This window comes from Quercus robur, chromosome 9 (assembly GCF_932294415.1).
Source record: "Quercus robur chromosome 9, dhQueRobu3.1, whole genome shotgun sequence".
Classification (NCBI taxonomy): Eukaryota; Viridiplantae; Streptophyta; class Magnoliopsida; order Fagales; family Fagaceae; genus Quercus; species Quercus robur.
This window is the reverse complement of record NC_065542.1, coordinates 49819071-49843482: the sequence shown is the minus strand read 5'-3', so window position 1 is coordinate 49843482 and position 24412 is coordinate 49819071. Positions and strand designations below refer to the sequence as shown.

General features: G+C 35.1%; 1 protein-coding gene across 3 annotated transcripts in view; it reads right to left on the bottom strand.

Moving 5' to 3' along the window:
• Nucleotides 1-226: 226 nt before the first annotated feature.
• LOC126698894 (callose synthase 2-like) overlaps nt 227-24412 on the bottom strand; it is a 112492-nt gene continuing 88306 nt past the window's right edge. For 2 of the 3 annotated variants that reach the window (XM_050396397.1, XM_050396396.1), the window contains exons 38-43: nt 23196-23308; nt 22865-23094; nt 21955-22779; nt 21574-21624; nt 18600-18785; nt 227-668 (exon numbers count right to left, since the gene is read on the bottom strand). In XM_050396397.1, the coding sequence (XP_050252354.1) occupies nt 420-668; nt 18600-18785; nt 21574-21624; nt 21955-22779; nt 22865-23094; nt 23196-23308 (1654 nt within the window). In that variant the 3' untranslated portion in view covers nt 227-419. Of the gene's footprint in view, nt 669-3412; nt 4669-18599; nt 18786-21573; nt 21625-21954; nt 22780-22864; nt 23095-23195; nt 23309-24412 lie in introns of those variants that run through there. The other variant, XM_050396398.1, reaches the window with a different exon arrangement.

Below are 24412 nucleotides of genomic sequence, written 5' to 3'. Positions count from 1 at the left end.
TGTTGAACTCAGTCAATCGGTGGGTCAATTTGACAAGGTTTATGATCACCCTTACTCAAAAGCTTCAAATTCTTAAATTTAGCCTAAAATTCCGTTTTGGTATTCTGTAGATTCCAGTAACATATTTACACGGTCTTTATCATAAGATATTTAACTTGTTGGTTTATTTTTATAAAGCAAAAATATAATGTATTTAAAATAAAATAAAAAAATCTGAGACAAAAGGTTAAAAGCATAAATAGTTAAAAACTAAAAGTTTTTTCCCAAATGCATATTAAAGAGACATTTACGTGATCACACCTCCAATCGAGTGGGGCATTTATTCAAACACATCAACGAAATGGTTTCTCAAAGATGATATGGCAGGGTAAAACACCGAGGAGATTTTTAAACCAATGAGACTGTTGCTGGGAATGCATTTAGTCTTTAGTTTTGGAAGAGCGCTCCTTCCTATGCCCACCAAGAATATGTGAAATCTGTATACCTCTGTTGAGTGCTTGGTTGAAGAGTATTCGTGTTTGGAATTCTGAAATAAACGGAAACCAAGCCAAGAGGGTAACTGGAGTGAGCAGAAGCAAGCCCATGTTTGATTCATAGCCACGAGCAAGTTCCCTGACTGATCCCCAAAATCCAGCTCGTACAATTAATGGCTTACAAGCTTTTGCAATCTAAATCAAACAAATCATCAACAAATGAAAACTTGACTTGGAGTTGAAACACATGTTGTAATTGATTAGAGCAGATGTCCAAATAGTTAGGAATTAGTTAGACATTGTACATGTAACACATTGAACACATGGAAATTTATTGAAGCACATGTCGAATTAGTTAGATAGGCAAGAGGTTTTAATATAAGGGTCATGTTAACGGATGTCATAAGGGCAATTATTAATGAAATATAAAATGAAAGTTTTGACATCACTTTTATGGGAAATATAAAAAATTGTTAACAACATTTATTGTTTTATCATTCTTCCAATAAAATGTTTCTAAAAATAACTCCTAAACCATAGTAACATGTCCCTTAACATAAAGATACATCACAAACACTACTAAAAAACCATGGTAATTTTTAACTTTTAAGGGAAGGTGTGCGTTTGTTTCTCTTAAAAAAAAAAAAAAAAAAAAAAAAAAAAGGAACACTTAGATAGGCAAGATCCAAAATAAATAAATCATGTAATAGACAATGAGAATCAGACATGAAGTGTATAAATAGGATATTGTAATCAAGTACTAGTCATAAATGAATATTTACAAACTCTCTCTCTCTCTCTCTCTCTCTCTCTCTCTCTCTCTCTCTCTCTCTCTCTCTCATTAAGAACCACTTGAAATACTCAAAATCCTAAGAGCTTGAAACACCCAAGCACTCTTAATTCAAGGACCTACTTGAAACATCAAGATTCCCCTAATTGATGTAAGGAAGTGTGATGGATTGTATATATAGAACTAAATGGGATGTTATTTTCTTAGTACAAATTGATAGGTGGTTAGACGCATCTAAAAAGAACACAAAAGTTCTCAAAGGAAAGCTCCGGAGAAAATGAGCCTTTGTCCATTTTGCCAAAACTTTTCAGCAAAATACCTCATATCTAAAACTATTTAGGGAAATGCTCCTATTTTGAAACTCGATTTTCTAAAAATTAAGTTTCAATTTAAAACTTGATTTTTGGACAACTGAGTTATAGCGAACTGAAAATTAAAAAAAAAAAAATTCTAGAACTCGAGTTCCATGTGAAGTTGAAAGTTCAAATATGTGTATAAACACCCTTGAACGTTTAGACCCCCAATTTACAAATTAACTAATTCAAGTTTTATGTCAAACAACTAGTGTGCGGAAAATGAACAAAAGCTATAAACATAATTGGAAATCAATCTAAGCCAATTATAAATCACATCCACAGCAGAAAATAAAAGGCAAAGATAAAGGGAAGGAAGATGCAAACACAAAGACAACACGCGATGTGTTATCGAAGAGGAAACCGAAGCCCTCGGCATAAAACCTCTCCGCCGCCCTCCAAGCAGTAAACAATCCACTAGAAAATGTAGTTGGGATACAAGGACAGCAATAGACCCTCCAAGCCTAATCTACCCAGTGCACCTAAGCCCTCCAAGCTTCTTGCTCCAACGAGGTTGCGCCGAACCTTTTTCTTTTCTAGCTTTCCGGATTCCGCTACTAGACCATAGCATCAACCAATGTAGATTGGTTCCTTCCTAACTGCTTCCCAGAAAACCAAACAGCCCTCTCACAGTGATGAATATGGTGAGAACAAGGTTTTGGTAAAATGCCTCTCAAGGATTTGACAATGGAGAGGAAGAGAGTTGAGGAATTTGAAGAGACTTTAATGTATAGATTGTTGGTGAATCAATCTTGTTTTTCTTTAGGGTTTCTCTCTCAAAAATCTCTCTAGAAGCTCTCTCTCATTTGTGGGTATAAGGGGTATTTATACTGGAGTGAGAGAGGAATGTGAAATGTTAGGATTCACAAAACAGGGGTGGCTCGCGGCTTGACCTCGCGACTTGACTGAGTCGCGAGATCCAATTGCGAGATAACCGTATGGCCAGTTGTCCTGTTTTGTCCTGTAATGCTCCAGCTAGCATGGCTGTTCACTTTCTGGCACGCTTGGCACGTGTGCTGCGTTTGGCGGCTTGAAACCGCGAGCCACCCGCGAGAACAAGCCGCGAGTCTCTGTTTTCTTGCACACTCTTGAGCAATCAATACTCTATCTCACTCACTACCCTTACAACAAACCCACCTAAATACAAGGTTACTAAATGCTGAAATACAAGCAAATTTGGCACGGAATAAAGCCAATAAAATGGTTGATTAAATTCAACCTTACAATCTCTCCCTTTGGCTATTCCATGACAAAACCCTAAAACAGACTCTAAACTTAACATGTGAGTTGGGAACAGTTGAACAAAACTCACTCACACCTAACTCTAGAAGTTGTGAAACACTTGAATCATAAGATCATGAAACTCCTAAAACACAATAATACACCATAATCATTGTATGCAGAAAAACATGAAATGCATATGAAACAAGCTTAAGGTGATCAAGCAAAGATGAAGTGAAGATTCAAATCATGGCTTGATCAACCAAGTAATCACCACAAGGTAGTAATCACAGTGCTCATTCACACTTGGAATGAACACTTGAACATACAAGTTAACAAGAACAAAGTAAGATACTTGTATGCCCAACACTCAACCAATGCATAATACACTAAGTATATGCATCTAGGAACAATCCTACAAGGGCACAAGAGTGACAGTACATAAAACAAAATGCAAGACATTTTAGATAGAAGTACTGATTTAAACAAAGCATAAAAGGCTGTATTAAGCAAGGTACAAACCATAAAACCTACATAATATGCAAAAAAAAAAAAAAAAAAAAACATAACCAACATGGGTACAAAATAGGTACAAAACACAATATAACAACTTAAACTGAAGAAAATATAACAACTTAAACTGAAGAAGAATGCAGAAACACTCCCTCTTAGGTAATATCCTTCCCCTCTGATCAGGCCTATCACTCCCCCTTTTTGTCATGGAATAGGCTATATATTCTCTTCTAGACTTCTCTGAATTTGATCTAATTGAGTTTGAAGTGAGGTAAACTTCATATCCCATCGAGTGCTGTGATGGTGTAGAGTAGATGTGAGTCCAGACATCTTTGTATTCAACTTGTGTACAGAGGATACAATGTGATCAAGTTTTTCATCAAAGGAGAGAGTGCTGAAATGAGAGCCCTTGTGAGATGCGGAAGGTTCCGGTTTGGCTCTCTTCCGACGATGTCCAATGCTTGCGTTGAATGTACGCATGTTGATTGGACTCGGTTTCAAGAAAGGAGATTCATCTGCCGTTGGATAAATTCCCTTGAGCTTCAAGATCCTTGAAATGAGACAGCAGAAAGGAATGCACGTTCGGGAATCAGTTCGTAGAACCATTTTGCGTAGAACATGAAAGATATGAGCATAGATGTCAATTTCTACATCAGAGATTAGATCATGAAGAAACAGAGCACGTCTGAGGTTCATATACCCAGTGCTTGATAAAGGGTACAAATTGTGAAACATCACAATTGTAAGCACTCTCAGTTTTGGAGGAAGAGAGGAAACACTAATGGAGTTTCCATTGGGTGAGAACTCCAAGTCTTGTCCAAGACTTTCCTTGAGAAGCTACTCATCAGGACAAAGATCATCATAAACTGGTGAGTGTCGAAACATTGGTCTGTTGATGTGAAGGATCTCTGCCAAATATGCAAGAGAGATTGAAAAACTCTTTTTCCTAATCCAGCACTTAAGTTCATCTTCCTCCACCATTGTGTTGGCATAAAATTCCTTTACCAAATCTTCATACGCGTCATCCAAATCAGAGAGAAGGTAATTCCAATCCTTGTGAACAAACCATTTCGAAATGTCAGTGTCATGAAGTGATGATTGATCCACAGTCCTTTCTAGTAATGGTGTAGCACTTCGGAAATAATTCTCATGATACTGATAGGCTACATAGGATCTGAACTTGTTGGGATCGAATTTCTTTGATGAAGAACGAGTCTCTTTTGTTTAAGGTGAGTAGTCATCAACATCAATGACGTGTTCCTTCCCTTTGGAACTGCCTCCTTTCACAGCTGCTTTCTTGAATGGTGACATGTCTAGTCTGAATCATGAATAGAGGAAATGACAGAACACAATCCAACAAACATTATTAGCAGTGGGTTAGAGGCAATTTAGGGATAATGAAGAAACCCTAATAGCTAGATGAAAATGACCAGAAAATAGCAATGAGGGACAAAAATGGCCCAAATGTAGCTACACAGTAGAGTGGGTCAGATTAAAACCACACAATCAGAATAGTAAAACACACAGCCAACACAGGAACAATTTGAATCAACACATCAACAACGGATCAGACAAGATGAGAAACCAACAAATAACAAACCCTAGCTAAGCACATGATGAAGAACAACACCAACAACTTAATAAAGTTCAAACTGAATCAATAGCTTCCATAGGCTAAGGATGGACAAAGAGTAACTGGCGAACCAAAAAACCCATCTCAAAAACATAAACAAATGCTAATAATCCAAAGGGAAACACACAAAATCAAGTAAAATAGAGTTCAAGAAAGAAAACTCATACCTGTTACTTGAAGATTTTGAGCTGAAATGAAGCACCGATGAAGTTTGAAAATGGGTAAATGGAGTGTTTGAGAAGGAGACAGTTGAGAAAGAAGATGAACAGTCACAAAAGTTCGAGGGAAAACTGAAAAAGATTTAAAAACTGCCCTTATTTGTGCCAAACACACGTTTTTCGCGACTGAAGTGAGTCGCCACCAAGTCGCCAGGTCAAGCCGCCAAAACACTCAAAGACAGAATTTTGAAAAAATTTTCTAAGTGTTTTTTGCGACTGGAAGGTCTACCCGCGATAGAGTCGCGAGCTGAGCTGCGAAAATCTTTGAGTAACCCTCGCGACTGGACCTTCCACTCGCGAACAAGTCGCCAAAAAAGACCCGCGAACACGCGACTGAGGCTCGCGACTTAACTATCCCGTGACTGAGTCGCCAAAACAGGGCAAAAATGGATTTTTGAAATTTTCAGATTTTTCTAACAAAATACTTTCCAAAAACACCTAAAACACTCAAAAAAATTTTTGTGCTTGAATTAACAAAGATTGAGCATGTGAAAACACATTTCAATAAGTACAATCACACAAATGAATATGGCATTTATTGAACACAAACTTGTGTGTTGTGTATGAATATCAACAATGAGATAGTCCTTAGTCTAATGTGAAACTTCAATGATCAATTCAACCAAGGCATACACAATTAGCACAAGATCATGTGATTCATCTCAATTATAGAAATATGTATATATGACCTCCCATAAAACTTGATAACATATCTTGGAGCTTTACATTTGACTCCACTTTCAATCATAACATTTGATCTTTTTGATCTTTTTTTGAGACAATCACCTCTCATTGTTAGAGTGATATTTGATATTTCACTTTAATGAACTAGCCTTTGGCTTTTTGAATAAACATTCACTTTAATTTTAGGTCGCTTACCCTTTTTCCTAGTCGAATACTAGAATGTGCGACAAGCTTTTGCAGCTCAATATCTCTTTTCATTTGGAAATTTACATTTGGTGAGCTCTTTTTAGCAAAAACAAAAATAGAGAGTGAGAAGATATATAGACACAAATCTATGCATGTCTCAAGATCATCATAACCATTCACTAATCATTCATGACAAGTTTGAAGATCTATTTACAATAATTACATAGATTTCAAGATTTCTCCCACATTGATATGAGTGCAATGAAACAAGCTATGCTCGAAAATGCACAAAGCCATTAGCACAAAGGTACAAGGCATAACAAGCTTTGAGACAAAAACTCAACAATGTCAATCAAACTTTTTGATTTTCTGATTTTTATGTAATTTTTGGATTGGGATAATTACAATAAACCCACCTATGGTTAGGCCCGTTTTCACTGTGCCTACCCGTGGTTCAAAACTTATCACTTTGCCCACTTGAGGTGTCTTCCGTTAGGAATCTGTTACCCAACTCTCCATTTGCCGTTAGAAAAACACATTTTTAAAGAAAAACAAACATAACAAAGATAAAAAAGTTAGGACTTTTTATTACTTAAGAACTTCTTTGAGAACAAAACACAGGAATAGCACAGATCAAATGCTATTCCTAATTAAAAGTGATTTCATTGAGCATTTGTTTTTTTATTTTTGTTTTTTTTTATAGATCTCTCCAACTTTTATTCAAACCAAACCAAACCCAAAAAAAAAAAATTTCCAAATCTCAGAAAACAAATTACCAGAAATATATTTTGCTGTTGATCCTTGTCCTCCATTCTCTGCAACCAATCACAAAAAAATTCATACATATAAATATAGTTGTTGGAGATTGTGGTTCCTGCGAGTCCGATATGTGCTAGTAATGGGGTCGCCGATCTTGCGAGCTCCAGTTTGACGACCGCGATCGACGCTTCGCTAGATCGCGCTGTCGATCGTGATCTCGCAAAGCGTCGATCGCGATCTCGCCTTCGCGAGATCGCGCCGGATCGAGATCGCGATTGACGGCGCGATCTCGCGAAGCGTCGATCGCGATCTCGCGAACGCGAGATCGCGCCGTTGCGAGATTGCGACGCGAGATCGCGACGTTGATCGCAATCTCGGATCGCGATCGTTGATGATTTTTTTCTGGATTTGTGGCTTGTGTTTTTCTGGATTTTTTATTTTGTATTTATTTAATTTTAAATTTAAATTTGAACAAACCCAGAAGTTTGAGCTGATTGTTGAATCAAAAAGTGTGAAATTGGACTAATATTGTTTGCTTACTTGAAATGTTTCAGAATTTATAAACCCTTTTGTGAATTCTTTTTTGGGTTCTGTAATTGCTTCCTAATCCACGTTTCAATGGGTTTTCCAAGTGTGGAGCATGTAATTGGATTGTTAGGAACTATTTGATGAAGTCTTTATTGAAGGAATTGTCCTATACTCCCACCTCTGCATCATCCTCCTGATTAAAAGTGATTTCATTGAACATTTGATCTGTGCTATTCCTATGTTTTGTTCTCAAAGAAGTTCTTAAGCAATAAAAAGTCCTAACTTTTTGATCTTTGTTATGTTTGTTTTTCTTTAAAAATGTGTTTTTCTAACGGCAAACGGAGAGGTGGGTAACATATCCCTAACGGAAGGCACCTCAGGTGGGCAAAGTGATAAGTTTTGAACCACGGGTAGGCACAGTGAAAACGGGCCTAACCATAGGTGGGTTTACTGTAATTATCCCTTTTGGATTTTTGACACAAGAAGACAAAGATTGATCAAAAACAAAAAGAAACCAAACGAGTGCACAAATAGACAAACAAAATCATACTGCACAAAAAGCCAACAGAGTAGTGTGTGCCCCAACACAAGCAAACTTATCATATCATAAATAAGAGAAGCACACATCACACAAGAGAGTCAAGGAATTGTACCAACACCAATGGTCTTACGGAGTGATTCAAATCGTGGACCATCGAGAGGTTTGGTGAAGATGTCCGCCTTTTGATTGTCGGTGTGTATGAACTCAAGACACACAACTTTTTCCTCTACTAGATCTCGAATGAAATGGTAACGTATCTCTATGTGTTTAGATTTTGAATGCTGGACAGGATTCTTGGAAAGATTGATGGCACTAGTGTTGTCACAGAAGACACACATTGTCTCTTGAGGAATTCCATAATCATGAAGTAATTTCTTCATCCAAAGAAGTTGAGTGCAGCAACTTCCAACAGCGATGTATTCTGCTTCAGCAGTAGATAGAGACACGGAATTTTATTTCTTGCTCATCCACGAGACAAGATTATTACCAAGGTAGAAGCAGCCTCTTGAAGTACTCTTTCGATTGTCTACACTACCAGCCCAGTCAGCATCTGAATATCCGGCAAGACAAGTGTTTGAGTCTTTTGAATACCACAGACCATAGTTTGAAGTTTCATTAACATATCGAATGATTCGCTTAACTGCAGTTAGGTGAGATTCCTTTGGATTAGCTTGATATCTGGCACAAACACCAACATTGAATGCAATGTCTGGTCTACTAGCTGTAAGATAGAGTAAACTCCCAATGACACTGCTATATAAGGTAGGACTTACTTCTACTCTAGAAGAATTAACATTCAATTTAGTAGATGAGCTCATGGGAGTGGAAGCATGTTTTTTGGAGTCTAGTCCAAACTTCTTGACAATGTTTCTAGCATACTTCTCTTGTGAAACAAATATACCCTCCTTCTGTTGTTTGACTTAAAGACCTAAGAAAAATGTGAGTTCCCCCACCATACTCATCTCAAATTCCTTCTTCATCTCTTCAGAAAATTCAATAGCACGATCTTCAATGGTAGCCCCAAATACTATGTCATCAACATAAACTTGTGCCATAAGGAGATAATCTTCATCATTTTTGACAAACAAAGTTCGGTCAGCATATCCCCTTTTGAATCCTCTATCTAAGAGGTAATGTGTAAGCCGATCATACCACGCTCTAGGTGCTTGTTTTAATCCGTAAAGGGCTTTCTTCAATCTTAACACATGATTAGGAAAGTGAGGATCCTCAAATCCTTTTGGTTGCTCAACAAACACTTCTTCATTTAGATATCCATTCAGAAATACACACTTTACATCCATTTGATAGAGTTTGAAGTTCATAGTGCATGCAATGGACATGAGAATTCGAATGGATTTGAGTCTTGCCACAGGAGCGAAGGATTCATCAAAGTCTACTCCTTCTACTTGAGTATATCCTTGAGCTACTAACCGAGATTTGTTTCGAATTATCTCTCCATCTTCATTAGTTTTGTTTTTGAAAATCCATTTTGTGCCTATGACATGAACATTTTCAGGCCTTGGAGCAAGTTCCCACACATCATTCCTCACAAACTGATTCAACTCTTCATACATTGACTCAACCCAATTCTCATCTTGAAGGGCCTCTTCTACCCTTTTTGGTTCAAATTGAGCTAGATAGCAGTGATATGTTACATGATTGGCTAACAGGATGTTTCCTTTTCTGAGGCGAAGACCTTCATCTATAGACCCTATGATGTTGCTTTCCGGATGGTTCTTAATTACTCTTGAAGATGGCCTTTTTGATGTGGAAACTTCATCACTTCGAGAGATAAGAGGATGGACTTCCAGAGGAGTAAGAGGACTTGATGTTCTAGACATCGATCTCGTTTCCATTCTTGGGTTGATGAGAGTCGATTCTTCTTCTAGTGTAGGTTCTTCACCTTTTATATCAAGAGCTTCAACCTCAACATCGGGTTCTTTGGTGCTCGGCCCTTCTCCATCATCAATCATCTCCACCTTAGATAAGGCATCATCAATCTTGACATTAATGGACTCCATCACTGTCTTAGTTCTCTTGTTAAAAACTCTATACGCCCGACTCGTAGTAGAGTACCCAAGAAAAATACCCTCATCACTTCTCGCATCAAACTTCCCAAGATTCTCCTGATCATTTAGGATATAACATTTGCTTCTAAACACCCGGAAATACTTCACTCTAGGCTTCTTTCCATTCCAAATCTCATAGGCGGTCTTCTTTGTTCCTACTCGGCAAAATATTCTATTGCCAATGTGACACGAGGTGTTGACAGCTTCTCCCCAAAACTTTTGAGGTATTTGCTTGTTAAGCAACATGACTCTTGCCATTTCCTGAATCACCCGATTTTTCCTCTTGACCACTCCATTTTGTTGTGGAGTTTTGGGGGCTGAAAATTCTCTTTTGATTCCATTCTTTTCACAAAAAGACTTGAATCTTGCATTCTCAAATTCCCTCCCATGATCACTTCTAATTTTGGCAATAGGGACCCCTCTCTCGTTCTGTAGTTTCTTGCACAGAATCTCCAACCTCTCACATGCTTCTGATTTTTCTCTAAGGAATTCAACCCAAGTGTATCTTGAGTAATCATTCACAATGACCATAATGTATTTTTTTCCTCCTAGACTTTCAGTTCTGGTAGGCCCCATTAGATCAACATGAAGTAACTCCAAACACCGAGAAGTAGCAATTACATTCACCTTGTGATGACTTGCCTTTGTTTGCTTTCCTATTTGGCATGCACCACAAACGGTCTTCTTCACCTTTCCAAACTTAGGAAGTCCCTCAACTGCTTCAAGTTTGGACACTTTAGCTACTTGTTTGAAATTAGCATGCCCAAATCTGTGATGCCAAAGTTCCAACATATCCACACAAGCACTTCTACACGAAATGGGTGCCGTGGGAACTACTCCATAACAGTTATCTATAGCATAATGTATTTTTTTCCTCCTAGACTTTCAGTTCTGGTAGGCCCCATTAGATCAACATGAAGTAACTCCAAACACCGAGAAGTAGCAATCACATTCACCTTGTGATGACTTGCCGTTGTTTGCTTTCCTATTTGGCATGCACCACAAACGGTCTTCTTCACCTTTCCAAACTTAGGAAGTCCCTCAACTGCTTCAAGTTTGGACACTTTAGCTACTTGTTTGAAATTAGCATGCCCAAATCTGTGATGCCAAAGTTCCAACATATCCACACAAGCACTTCTACACGAAATGGGTGCCGTGGGAACTACTCCATAACAGTTATCTATAGCATAATGTATTTTTTTCCTCCTAGACTTTCAGTTCTGGTAGGCCCCATTAGATCAACATGAAGTAACTCCAAACACCGAGAAGTAGCAATCACATTCACCTTGTGATGACTTGCCTTTGTTTGCTTTCCTATTTGGCATGCACCAAACGGTCTTCTTCACCTTTCCAAACTTAGGAAGTCCCTCAACTGCTTCAAGTTTGGACACTTTAGCTACTTGTTTGAAATTAGCATGCCCAAATCTGTGATGCCAAAGTTCCAACATATCCACACAAGCACTTCTACACGAAATGGGTGCCGTGGGAACTACTCCATAACAGTTATCTATAGTCCGATTTCCCTCCAAGACCTGAATCCTTTCTTCATTGATGATCAAGCATCCCTTCTTAGAGAATTGTACCAGGAAATCATCATCACAAATTTGAGTGATGCTCAGTAGATTTGCCTTCAGCACTTTTATGTATAACACATCTTTCAACAGCAGTAATCCAGGTATCTCGATAGTCCCTTTGCCTAAGACTTGAGCATGACTTCCATCACCAAAGGTCACATAGTTACCAACCTTTTCTTTGAGTGTCTTAAATAGTGACTTATCCCCTGTCATATGGCGAGAACAACCACTGTCAAGATACCACAAACATGCATTAAACACCTTCAATGAGGTATACACAAATAAGCTCACATGAGACAAACATTCTTGACCTTCGAACAAAAACTCATTATCAGTTTTCATGCTTCTTTCAGATTGACCTTTCATTTTCAGACTCTCAATCATCTCACACAACATTTTATTCTTTCTTTTATATTTCTTAATCAATGATTTAGATTCAGATATGTTACTGTGTAAGACATAATTCTGTTTTTCAAAATATTCCAGCATGTGAACAAATATCCTAGCATGTTTCTTAGTTTTTAACAACTCTACAAGTTCATTGGTATACCACCCTTCAGACATATGCATAGAGTCATTTTCACAAATACTTAAACTACAATTCAGCATGGTATTTTCCAAAACAACTACCACAACACAGGGGTCTAGGATCACACTCAGGTAATAAAACTACAACAAGTGTACCTGCTCTGATACCAATTGAAAGTTCAAATATGTGTATAAACACCCTTGAACGTTTAGACCCCCAATTTACAAATTAACCAATTTAAGCTTTATGTCAAACAACTAGTGTGCGGAAAATGAACAAAAGCTATAAATAGAATTGGAAATCAATCTAAGGCAATTATAAATCATATCCACAGCAGAAAATAAAAGGCAAAGATAAAGGGAAGGAAGATGCAAACACAAAGACAACACGCGATGTGTTATCGAAGAGGAAACCGAAGCCCTCGGTATAAAACCTCTTCGCCGCCCTCCAAGCGGTAAACAATCCACTAGAAAATGTAGTTGGGATACAAGGACAGCAATAGACCCTCCAAGCCTAATCTACCCAGTACACCTAAGCCCTCCAAGCTTCTTGCTCCAACGAGGTTGCACCGAACCTTTTTCTTTTCTAGCTTCCCAGATTCCGCTACTAGACCATAGCATCAACCAATGTAGATTGGTTCCTTCCTAACTGCTTCCCAGAAAACCAAACAGCCCTTTCACAGTGATGAATATGGTGAGAACAAGGTTTTGGTGAAATGCCTCTCAAGGATTTGACAATGGAGAGGAAGAGAGTTGAGAAATTTGAAGAGACTCTAATGTATAGATTGTTGGTGAATCAATCTTGTTTTTCTTTAGGGTTTTTCTCTCAAAATTCTCTCTGGAAGCTCTCTTTCATTTGTGGGTATAAGGGGTATTTATACTGGAGTGAGAGAGAAATGTGAAACGTCAAGATTCACAAAATAGGGGTGGCTCGCGGCTTGACCTCGCGACTTGACTGAGTCGCGAGATCCAGTCGCGAGATAACCGTATGACCAGTTGTCCTGTTTTGTCCTGTAGTGCTCCAACTAGCATGACTGTTCACCTTCTGGCACGTGTGCTGCGTCTGGTGGCTTCAAACCGCGAGTCACCCGCGAGAACAAGCCGCGAGTCTCTGTTTTCTTGCACACTCTTGAGCAATCAACACTCTATCTCACTCACTACCCTTACAACAAACCCACCTAAATACAAGGTTAGTAAATGCTAAAATACAAGCAAATTTGGCACGGAATAAAGCCAATAAAATGGTTGATTAAATTCAACCTTACAGAAGTACTCGAGTTCCATGAACTTGAGTACTTTACATGGAACTCAAGTTCCAAAAAAAAAAAAAATTCTAAGTCTACGTTCACTATAACTTGATGTTCCAAAAATCAAGTTTTACATTTGAAACTCAATTTTTAGAAAATCGAGTTTCAAAACAGAGGCATTTCCCTAATTACTTTCAGACATGGGGCATTTTGCTGAAAAGTTTGTGAAAAAGGGGTAAAAGCCTATTTTGGCCGAAAAGCTCTTAAGGGTTGTTTTCAATCATATATCATAATTAGTTATAAATAGGATACCAATTGATATTTATACAAACTATTTTGACTTAGCAACCACTTGATTGGTTTGGACCAACCTAATTCCTATTGGCCTAAGCTATGTTAACTAACTAACTTCTTATCTAATTAGTTACAAGTGAGTCTCATTGGCTATTGCACAACTAACAACTTGTAGCCTTGTAGATGCTCCTGCATCACAATCCATATTAGATCATCCTTAGTTATCTTTTAATATGTTGTTGTAATCCATGTCATTGATAGTGGATATTTTTGTTGGCGTTGCCCGTGGACGTAGGTATGGAGTTGGCCAAACCACATTAAATATTGTTGTCTCTTATGAATGTTTTATTTTCTTGTTCGTGTGAATCCGCTTTCGCTAGCCCTAAATCACAATAATTGATGTTAGAGCTTTTGTTGTTGCACAACAATTTGTATTAGAGCTCAAGGTTGGATCTTGGTGAAGTTCAAGAGAAGATTATATCTAGTGCACATTTGACATTGGTTCAAGGTAGATGTACAAACAAGTTTGTTTTTAGATGTGGAATCAATGATCAAATTGTTCAAGGAAAACTTGCTTGGATTAAGGTGGAGTTCCTTCAATGAAGAATGAATAGTGGTTGATGAAATTTGAGTCAATGTGGAGATCTGTTGAATATTGCATCAAATTTTTAATTAGTTTTGGTTTGAGTTTGCTTGGCATAGAAGGAAAGGTTTTTCCTTAGTGTGGAAGACAAGGATTCTCTTTGTCACAGAAAGAAAAATATTAGTTATTGAAGAAGTAATTTTTATTCCTTGTTCATTAAGGAATAAGTTTGAAATTTTATAAATATGCATTGTTGCAAAGGGTTTGATGGCTTTTCCCCAAGGTTCCTCCTATGCGGGAAGAGGTGAAAACTCATAAAAGAACATAGTGGGTATTTGAAGAGTAGTTGGTAAATTATTTGAGGTTAAAAATTACCCATGGTTGTGCATTGAGAGTTGTTTCTTTTGTTAGTGTGAGAGAGTTATTGGGTGTTTTGGGCTTTGGGTTTGTGGGTTTATGTTGGTGAGGTTTTGTGAGTGTTGTTTGTATGAGTTATGAGTGTTGATTAATATGTTGTTGAAATCCATATCGTTGATAATGGATATTTTTGTTTTCATTACCTGTCAATGTAGGCATGGAGTTGGCCAAATCACATTAAATATTGTTGTCTCTTATGGATGTTTTATTTTCTTGTTAGTGTGAATGTGCTTTCGCTAGCCCCAAATCATAATAATTGATGTTAGAGCTTCTGCTATTGCACATCTTTGAAGGAAATTGTGGAGTCCAAGATATGAAGCAACATAACATATGGCCAATAGGTTTGTGCTCTAAGTCCCAAAGCTCATGAAGCTCAAATTTCCTAAACTTCGAGGTAAAGATGTAAACTTCGAGGTAAAGATGTGATTTCCCAAATTGATAGGATATTGAACTGAATTAGTTTAAGTGTATGTTGTGTGAGCGTGTGTGCTAAGTCTCACAATGGGCATGTTTTGGTCAATTTGGGCTTTATAAACAACTAAAAGAAGCTTAAATTTTTCCTTGGGTCATTACTAATGATATTAGAGCCAACTTGGTAATTCCTTGTAGCTTAGGATCATTACAACACAACATAGGCCCTGTTGAGGACATTAGGAATTTAAGTGGGGAAGAATGCAATACCCCAAATTATATGCGTATTTATATAATTGGTTTGGATTGTAGAATGTAAGTTGTGTGAGTGAGTATTGAGTCACACATCGAGTATTAAATAGGTGGATCTTGAGTAATTAGTGATTAAGAAGAGCCTTAATTGTAACTTTACTAGTCATTAAAGTGGAGTATAGTGCAGATGTGGCTAATATTTTTCCTCAAGTCATAACATATGGTATAAGAGCCAACTCGGTAACCCTGTTTGGGTTTAGAGACACTACACCACAACTTGAGATTTGACGAGGGTGTCATGGATTCAAGTTGGGAAGAGTGTGATTCCCCAAATTGATTGGATCTTAAATTGAATTAGTTGAGCATGTGTTGTAAAGGAGTGTGTCTTAAGTCCCATATTGGGCATGTGTTTGGTTGATTGGGACTTTATAAACAATTGTATAATGCCTTATTTGTGACTAGACTAGTCCTTTTGGGTGTAGCGTAGATGCCTTAAGTGGCTACACTAGTCCTTTTAGGGTATAATGCTGATATGACTAATATTTTTCCTTGGATCGTTACTAGTTGCATCATAGCTAGCTTGGTAGCATCATGTGACTCGGGCATTACAACAAACATGGTCCCTAACAAGGTCGTTAAGAATTTAAATGGAGGAAATTGTGATACTTCAAATTATACGGAATGGATTGTATGAGTGTGTGTAACACAAATGTTGCTAAGTATTTTTCTTACAAGGCTAACCAATTTTAATTACCAAAATCCCCTTCAAGAAAGAATTCCATGGTCCTCTTTACTACATGGAGGAGAACCCACCATTTGTTATCAAGATATAGGAGAATCTTTGACAGTGGCGGCTCTAGGAATTTTGTTTAGGGGGGTCATATAAAAATTTTAATAAAAAAGAACTTGAATATATCGAATTATCGACAAAATAAAATTAATAAATGAAGTTTTACAATTTTCTTTTACAAGTTTTCAAATTTTAAATTGTTATTTGGTAGTTCATTATGAGTATTTATGCCCAATGTGGGTAGCTATGACTATGAGGCTATGACTATTTTATTTTGTTAAGTCTATCTAACATTTTTATTTTTATGCAGTTGTTATTATCTATTTGCTATTGTTTTTATAAAATATTTTAAACTCATTAGCTTCGTATTAATTATTGAGGCACACAAACACACTCATTCCTATATAAACTTATACACTTTGCGTCTACTTAACTAGTCAAATGCTTTGACAATCACTAACTTTACAATTTTTTTCTTGGATTTTACAAACTTTATAAAAAAAAAAAGAAGTTATTATAACATAAAAAAAAAAGTTATTAAATTATATAAATTTATATTATATTTATATTATACACACAAATGTCCACATACATCATAATTCACACAAATAGTATTATAACAAAAAGTAATACACACTATCAATATTAGACATACTCAAACACATTATATAAATTTATAAAAAAGAGTGATACTTACAATTCACAAACACTAACTCTTTACTCTTAGAGTTAGAAATATTTGTAATAAGAGTGTGCAAAATTTAAGTCAAGATATGCAAAAATATTTTTGAAAATAAATTAAAGTATTAAACTAAAAAAATATTTTATATATATAATTTTTTTTTTTTGGGAAGTCAGGGGTTCATTTGAACCCCTGAATATAGAATAGCGCCGCCTCTTTGACGACATGGGTCAGCTTCACCAAAGCCTTGTACGTTAGGTTTGGTTTGATGGCGTACGATGATTTGATAAAGAGTCTTACCAAACTAAGGCAAGTTTCATTGGTCTCTTCATATAAAAAAGAATTCGAGGCGATGCCTAATTGAATCAAGGGCTATTCAAAAGGCACAAGTTTAGTTTCTTTCTGAGTGACTTTAAAGACAAAATAAGGCTTCCCTTAAGAATCCTCAGCCCTTCCATACTCTTTGGAGTCGCAAAGATACAAGAGGAGTACATCATAGTCAGCAAGAAGACTCTCAAACCGCCATTGGCCTCAGTGGCCTATTGGCACCCAGGTACTTGTATGACCTGTTGCTCGGGGGTTCTAGCCCCCGCAATCACCTAGCCAAAAAAAAAAAAAAAAAAAAAAAAAAAAAAAAAAAAGAAGAAGACTCTCAAGCCTATGCATGACCAAGGGAAACCTTCCATCCTTGTCTTTCCGCCCAAAAATGACCAGTCACTGAGCAGAGTCCCAAAATAATTAACCATCCAAAAGATCTCTCCAGCTCAAATAGAAGAAATATGTAAGAAGGATTTGTGCAACAATTACGATAACAAGTGGCATGTAGGTCTCTTCTTGATGGAGGGAAACTTAGCCCATTTCAAAGTGCACAAGATGTAGTCTATGTTGAAGAAGTGAATAAATAGGGCACTATAATCATATATGATGATTAGTAAATTGTTTCCTTCTTATTTCTTTAATTCTCTCCAAGTCTTTCTCATTTTCTTATGGAGATTGTGGCTTCCTTGAAGTAGTCACATTCTTTCTCTTCATGGAGATTGTGACACCCTCCAAGAAATCACTCTCAACCATTTTATCCTCACATTTTCTTGCAAACCATTTTATAAATATTAGAGATATCTTAGCCCATTAAGTAGCATAGGCTCAAACCTAATTCTACTTTGTATACAAGTCAAGTCTTCTACTTGTACTAGAAGTCTATTTTTATGATTTATTGTAACATAAGTTTTGTACTACACTCTTATATAATAAATATGTAGCCCTTAATTAAGGATTTCCTCGGTATACGTAGGCTGTAAGGTTGAACCACATAATTATTATGTTCTTGTGTTCCTATTTTATACTTTCCTTTTCTGCATATATTCAAGCATATTCAACATGGAATATATCGTAGCCAATATTTAACAATAAATATAACCATAGGATCCCCAAACGGCAACTTTCAAATCACTCCACCCCACACCCCCCCCCCCCCCCCCCAAAAAAAAAAAAAAAAAAAGAAAAAAAGAAGAAGTAACCCTTCCATCGTTAAGAACCACTTGAAATACCAAATAGCCAAGCCTTAACACTCGTAATCCAAGAATTCACTTGAAACATTAGAATTACCCTAACCTTAACCGAGCTCTAAACATGATGACCTGGATTTATGTTTCCTAACCAACACTTTGGGACTATTTCCAAATGATTCCCCTTGTAATTATTCTAATAACTAATTTGGATTGAGAAGGAGAGAGAAGGAGTAGAGTAGAGTTAGCTGAAAATTGCAATCCTAAACATGCACATCCATGTTAGCAATGGAGGGAAAAAATAAAGAAATAAAAAGGCACATGGAAGGACTAAGAAGGTTTACTGACCTGGAGCAATCCCCATCCTGTTGGTACGAATGCTAGAATGCAGACTATTATGTCCTGAAGTGTCAAATGGGGAACTGCTATTAAAGAAATGAAAACAGAAACGAATACCAAGGAAATTAGACCCGCAATAAGTCGAAACAAAAGCTGGAACTTTGCACTTAAACGTCGCCTTCCAATGGACACAACCTGTAAAAGTTCAACGAGAAATATATATACTATATTATAAAGTTTTTTTTTGGTAAACATATTATAAAGTTTGGATCATAGAAGTCAAGGTTGTAGAAAATGACTATCTTGTTGCACCAAATGGTAAATTACATAATTTTCGTATAAAAAATTGTGATTAAAACATATTCTAAACACAAATAATGCTTCCACATGACTTAAGACCTTTGATACTTTATAGGAGTGTTAAGTTATATAAAAATTAGTCATTTAGTTAGTAAAGGTCATAATAAAATTACATATGATACAAACTTATGTTAAAATCATATCATATAAAATATATTTTATGGATAAAGACTGTATCTGTCATATTCGGTATAGTACATGTCATGTTCTATCAAAATATCAATTTTATACCTAAATAAAAAATTGTATAAAAATTGAAGCACAATTATTTACCAAGAATCTCCTATAAGCATCATATTAAAATTTGTGTAACAAGTGATGTTCTTGGGTTTACATATATGCATAATTGCTGTTATTGTTATCATTGAAATTGAAAAGGATTTTTTTATTGATTAATTAGTTATGTAGCCATTTGAATTTTCTTATATCATTACTTAAACAATTAAAACACAAATTTCTATTTAAACCCTGGAATTGTTCCTAAATTTTAATTCACATTTAATAGGTAATGGTTGTTTGTCCTGAATTTTTGCTTTGTAACTGAAAAATACACAATTGGTAAGTATGTTAAAATTATAATCATAATTGCTGTCAAGTGAAACTCTACTGCCAAAATTATTATTATTATTTTTATAAAAAAAATACTACTCCAATTAAAATTCCAATATCAAGAGTTTTAGAGTTTTGGAAGAAATTTCAATGTTTATTTTATAGTATTTTAATAATCTATCATAATTGTTTTGCTTTGTTTTAGTGACAAATGTTAGGTCTTACATGTTTTACTTGCATTATGTGGTTCAGTGTAAGAATTACAAGTATATGACATCCTTTTGCCATATGACTCATTATAAGTATGTTAAAATCATTAACCTATTTGCCTTTTAAGTGAAATTATATTACTAAAGTTTTATTTTATTTTATTTTATATATATATATATATATATATAAAATTTTGAAAATACTACTCCAATTAAAAGTTTCTTGAAATGTAAAAGGAGTTTCATTCATATATATATATATATATATATATATATATATATATATTTTCTGTTTGGTTTTAATAATAAAAGTTAGGCCTTACACATTTTACTTGTATTATGTGGCTCAATATAAATATTAAAATTGTATAACATCCTTTTGACATTTTACTTTTTATAAGTAAAATAAAATTATTAGCATAATCACTTTAATAAAAACACTATTACCAAAGTTGTAAAATGATTAAACAGTACTCTAACTAAAACTCAATTATAAAAAGTTTCAAAAATTTTAAAATAAGTTTCATTCTTCAATTTAAATTTATGTTATAATCTATTATAATTATTGGTTTTTAATTAAAAAAAAATTGGTCTAAACGATATGATTTAATTATGTAACTTAAAATTTTTTTTGTTTTTTTTTCTTCAATATCTAGTACTATATAATAAATGTTGCATCTCATACATTGTGTTTGCGCTAAATGACTCAACAAAAATTAATATTACGAGCCTTACGATATGCTTTATCTATGTAGCACACCTTAGGCACATAAAAATTATTGACATATTTTTCCTGAAATGATATACATATATATATTTTTTTGGTTAGAGTCAGTATTGAAAAACTACTCGGATCAACTAAAAGGCTTTAGAAATTTACAACACTTTCGCTATTTGCTTAAATTATTTTAAACATTTGCTACATTTAAAATAAAATAAAAATAAAAGTTGTGTCTAATACATCATACCTGTATTATGTGGCACAGTGCAAATGTTACACATCCTATAATGCGCTTTCACCGTTTGGAGCCCTTAGTTTAAGTATATTAAAAATAATGAAAATAAATTGTTCAAAGTAAAACTCCATTACAAAAGTTTGAAGAAAGTTATAAGCTTAGAATACTATCAAAACAATTGACCAAAAATTTTCAAAAAAATCAAAAGGAGTTTCATTATATATATATTAACCTCATTACATGTGCTTTGTGCGTGGATGAGACATTTTTTTATTTATTTGTTTTGAATTTAATGAAATAATGTTTAAAAGTAAGATAAAGATAGTATTTTAATTTTTAGGATTTTTTTTATGTGAGACTGTGAGAGTTGATAAAAGTTTGAAAGTCTAAAACTTAGAAACTCTTTAAAAACTAATAAATTACTTTTTTAACCAGTTTGTTTTTTTAAATTTAAAATCATCTAACTAAAAAATAGGGATATTTTAGAGGGTTTAAGAAATTGTGTGAGGATATTTTAGTACGTAAAATGATGAAATCCAAATAAGGAATCCTTTTATCAGTAGTATAGATAAATTTTAATAGAAATTTGGTCTAGCACAATGTACTTTCACCATGTATTTGAAGTAATTTATTTTATTTTATTTTTAAAATTTTAATTATTGAAATATTTTCTTGATTTCTCGTAAGTAGTACTAATATAATTATATAATTCAACACGAGGCATGCATTTTTCAAACCTTTTATCCAAAAACAAAAACCAAATCACGAGCCATGCATTTAATGAATTTCAAGCATAAAAAACTCGTTGCTGATGTGATGTGGTATCAGGGCGTTGAGCGTTCTATAATATTTTCCTCAAACAAAGAAGAAAGATATTCACCTAGGAGTCTAAAGGCTTTTGCCACTCACCTTCATCACCAAAAATATGACAATGATCACGAGCCATGAAACTCCATAAACCTGTTAATCATCTTAAATTAATTAGAATTATTATCCCAGATAATTATCATAAATATCAAATACATTTTAAAAGAATAATGTTAGAGATATAAAATATGTTACAATCCTTTCAAACCTATTAAGGTGGTAAGTTGTGTTTTTTTAAAATGTGGGTTCATCGTCTGTATCACATTTTCATACACCTAATTAACAACTTGTCACCCCAATAAGTTGTGAAAGTGTGAACATCAATTTACTCTTTTTGATATATATATATATATATATATATTTATTTATTTATTGACGAGTACTCTTTTTGATATTATTGTTAAAGAAAAATGTAGTATATACCCGAAAGCTTTTGGTTTTTTTGGTGATGTTCAAATGATATAGAAGCCCATACTGATAGATGAAAAAGCTCAATGCTAACAATATCTCAACAATAACACCACTTTTCCCGCAATAACGGAGATATTCTTGTTCATTTTCCCACCAAGATTCCCAACTTTCTTTTGGAGGTACACCTATCCCTCCTTGGTTGCTTATCCATTTATTCCAATTTGCCCAGTCATCAACAATTTTTTGCCACTCAAACCCTGATGGATTGAAGAGGAAAGGAGCAAAAAGCCATGTTCCCACCATGAACCATATTGATAAAATGATCAGGAAATGGGAAACTGCACCTCTATGTGATTGGCCCAATATTTGGTATACAAGAAGCAGAATCGTCAGTTCAATGCCCTTAATAAAATGGCTGCGAGAATAGAGCCGGTAGTTATCAGAAAATTTAACATGGGCCAGTAAAAAACCTCGAGCTGCACCCATGAATTGTCTTCTCCCATGAAGCAATGTCTTTCCATAATAATGGGTCTTTGTTGCCAAAGAAAATGTGAAGAAGACGGGAGCCAACTGTAAGTGCATTAATATGAAATCCGTCAACGGCAATTGCATTAATATGAGATCAGTTAACGCACTACGGAATCCACTGTCCAAACTAGTTTGCATCATCGTTGGCAAGGACAGAAGAAATCCAATTTGCACAAAAGACTGAGAAGCAAGCGCTTCCTTAAGAGTCTTATTTTGAAGATCTCGCTCAGTACTCAGCTCCTTTTCAAGTCCACTGAGAATGAGATAAAGGCGGCCATAGAGAAACACATAGACTGTGAGCACAGTCAGCTGTCATAACCAGAAACAGAGTGATTCACAGAATTATATGGGCTCATATATATATATAGGAAAATACATTAAATATCATACATACCAAGGTACTGAAATAGAAACCAACGGTGGTGAAATAAACTGACAACATGCGGAAGAAATCAAATCGCTGCCCAAGCCTATATATGTCACGACTCAAAGTCTGCTCACCATTCCCAGTAGCCATCCTTGCCTCAAACATTGTGATATGTTGAAGGCCAACATCCCTCCCTTTACCAACTTGTATATATTCATGATGAGTAACATGTCCTTCACGTAATGTAGTACTGTAACCTGCAGACAATGGACAGATGGAAAGACAAAATAGTCAACCCATGATCACATACTCATTTAGTCTCTTCCTGTATGAAAAAAGTTCTCCAGCAAGAAAATGCCTGCAAATATGTCCTCCGTTAGATTGATGACTTTTGAAGCTTTGCTAACACCCCCTCTAGTAAGATGGAACAGCCTATCAAACACATCGGGATGACCATAATGGAACCGTACTCTGAATGAGAAGCAGAAAATTATGGATTCAGACCATCAGACTCGAACATTAACTAACCAAAAGGCATGTCAAAAGGGAAAAATGTGACTGGAAAATATGTAAAATTTGGGTACAGAAAATTCCATTCATATTTTAATTTCATACAGGAATGCAAACTTAAGAATGCTATTAACCGCTGAATTAAGAACTCAATAATTGAAGATGAAGGTTCAAGTGTAATACAATCTGCAGTTTATAACTTGTAAATATTTTTCTTACAAGTCGTTTAGTTCAGTTCTGATGTATTAAAGATAGCTTTAGTAAGTCACATGTAATCACATCATTGGTTCATTTGTGATGTACAGTAAAGCTATTTAGTCAAAGAATCAGTTTCTCTGTTTGACTTTAGCTGAACTCTGCATCTTGTATAAATAAGCAGAAGATTTTACATATAACAGAATGAATAAGAGTTATGATTAGTTTTTCTCCCAAGACCTGTTTCTCTCAAATTTAACGTGGCATTAGAATGAAACTAACCCAATCACTACAACAAAATGTATTTTTAGCGACGAAAATTAGTGAGGAAATATTTTTCATCGCTAAAAATACAGCTTTAGTGACGAAATATGAATTTCGTCACTAATAATGAAAAAAATTATAACATTTAGCGATGAAAAATAAATTTTGTCACTATTGTGATATGAAAAATGGGTGCTAGTGGAGGGAAACTTTGGTGCGAGTTTAAATAATCTAGAGTAACAAAATATTTCGTCGCTAAAAGTTGAAATTTTTAATGACGAAATATTTCATCACTGTTGGTATTGCTGTGGATAGTATTGGTAAACGAAAATCCTTTTATCGCTATAAGGAAGAATTGACAAAAATCCTTTCGTCATTATAAGGAAGAATTAGCGACGAAAAATATTCGTCACTAAAAATAATTGTGGTTTTCCATTTCACAATTTATCGACAAAACCACAATTCGTCACTAAAAGTATGCTATAGTGACGAAATTTGAATTTCATCACTAAAAATCTTAACAAAATATGGTTTTTTTAAGTGATGAAATTTGAATTTCGTTGCTAAAAGCATAACAAATTCTGGCTCCTTTTGTGATGAAATTGA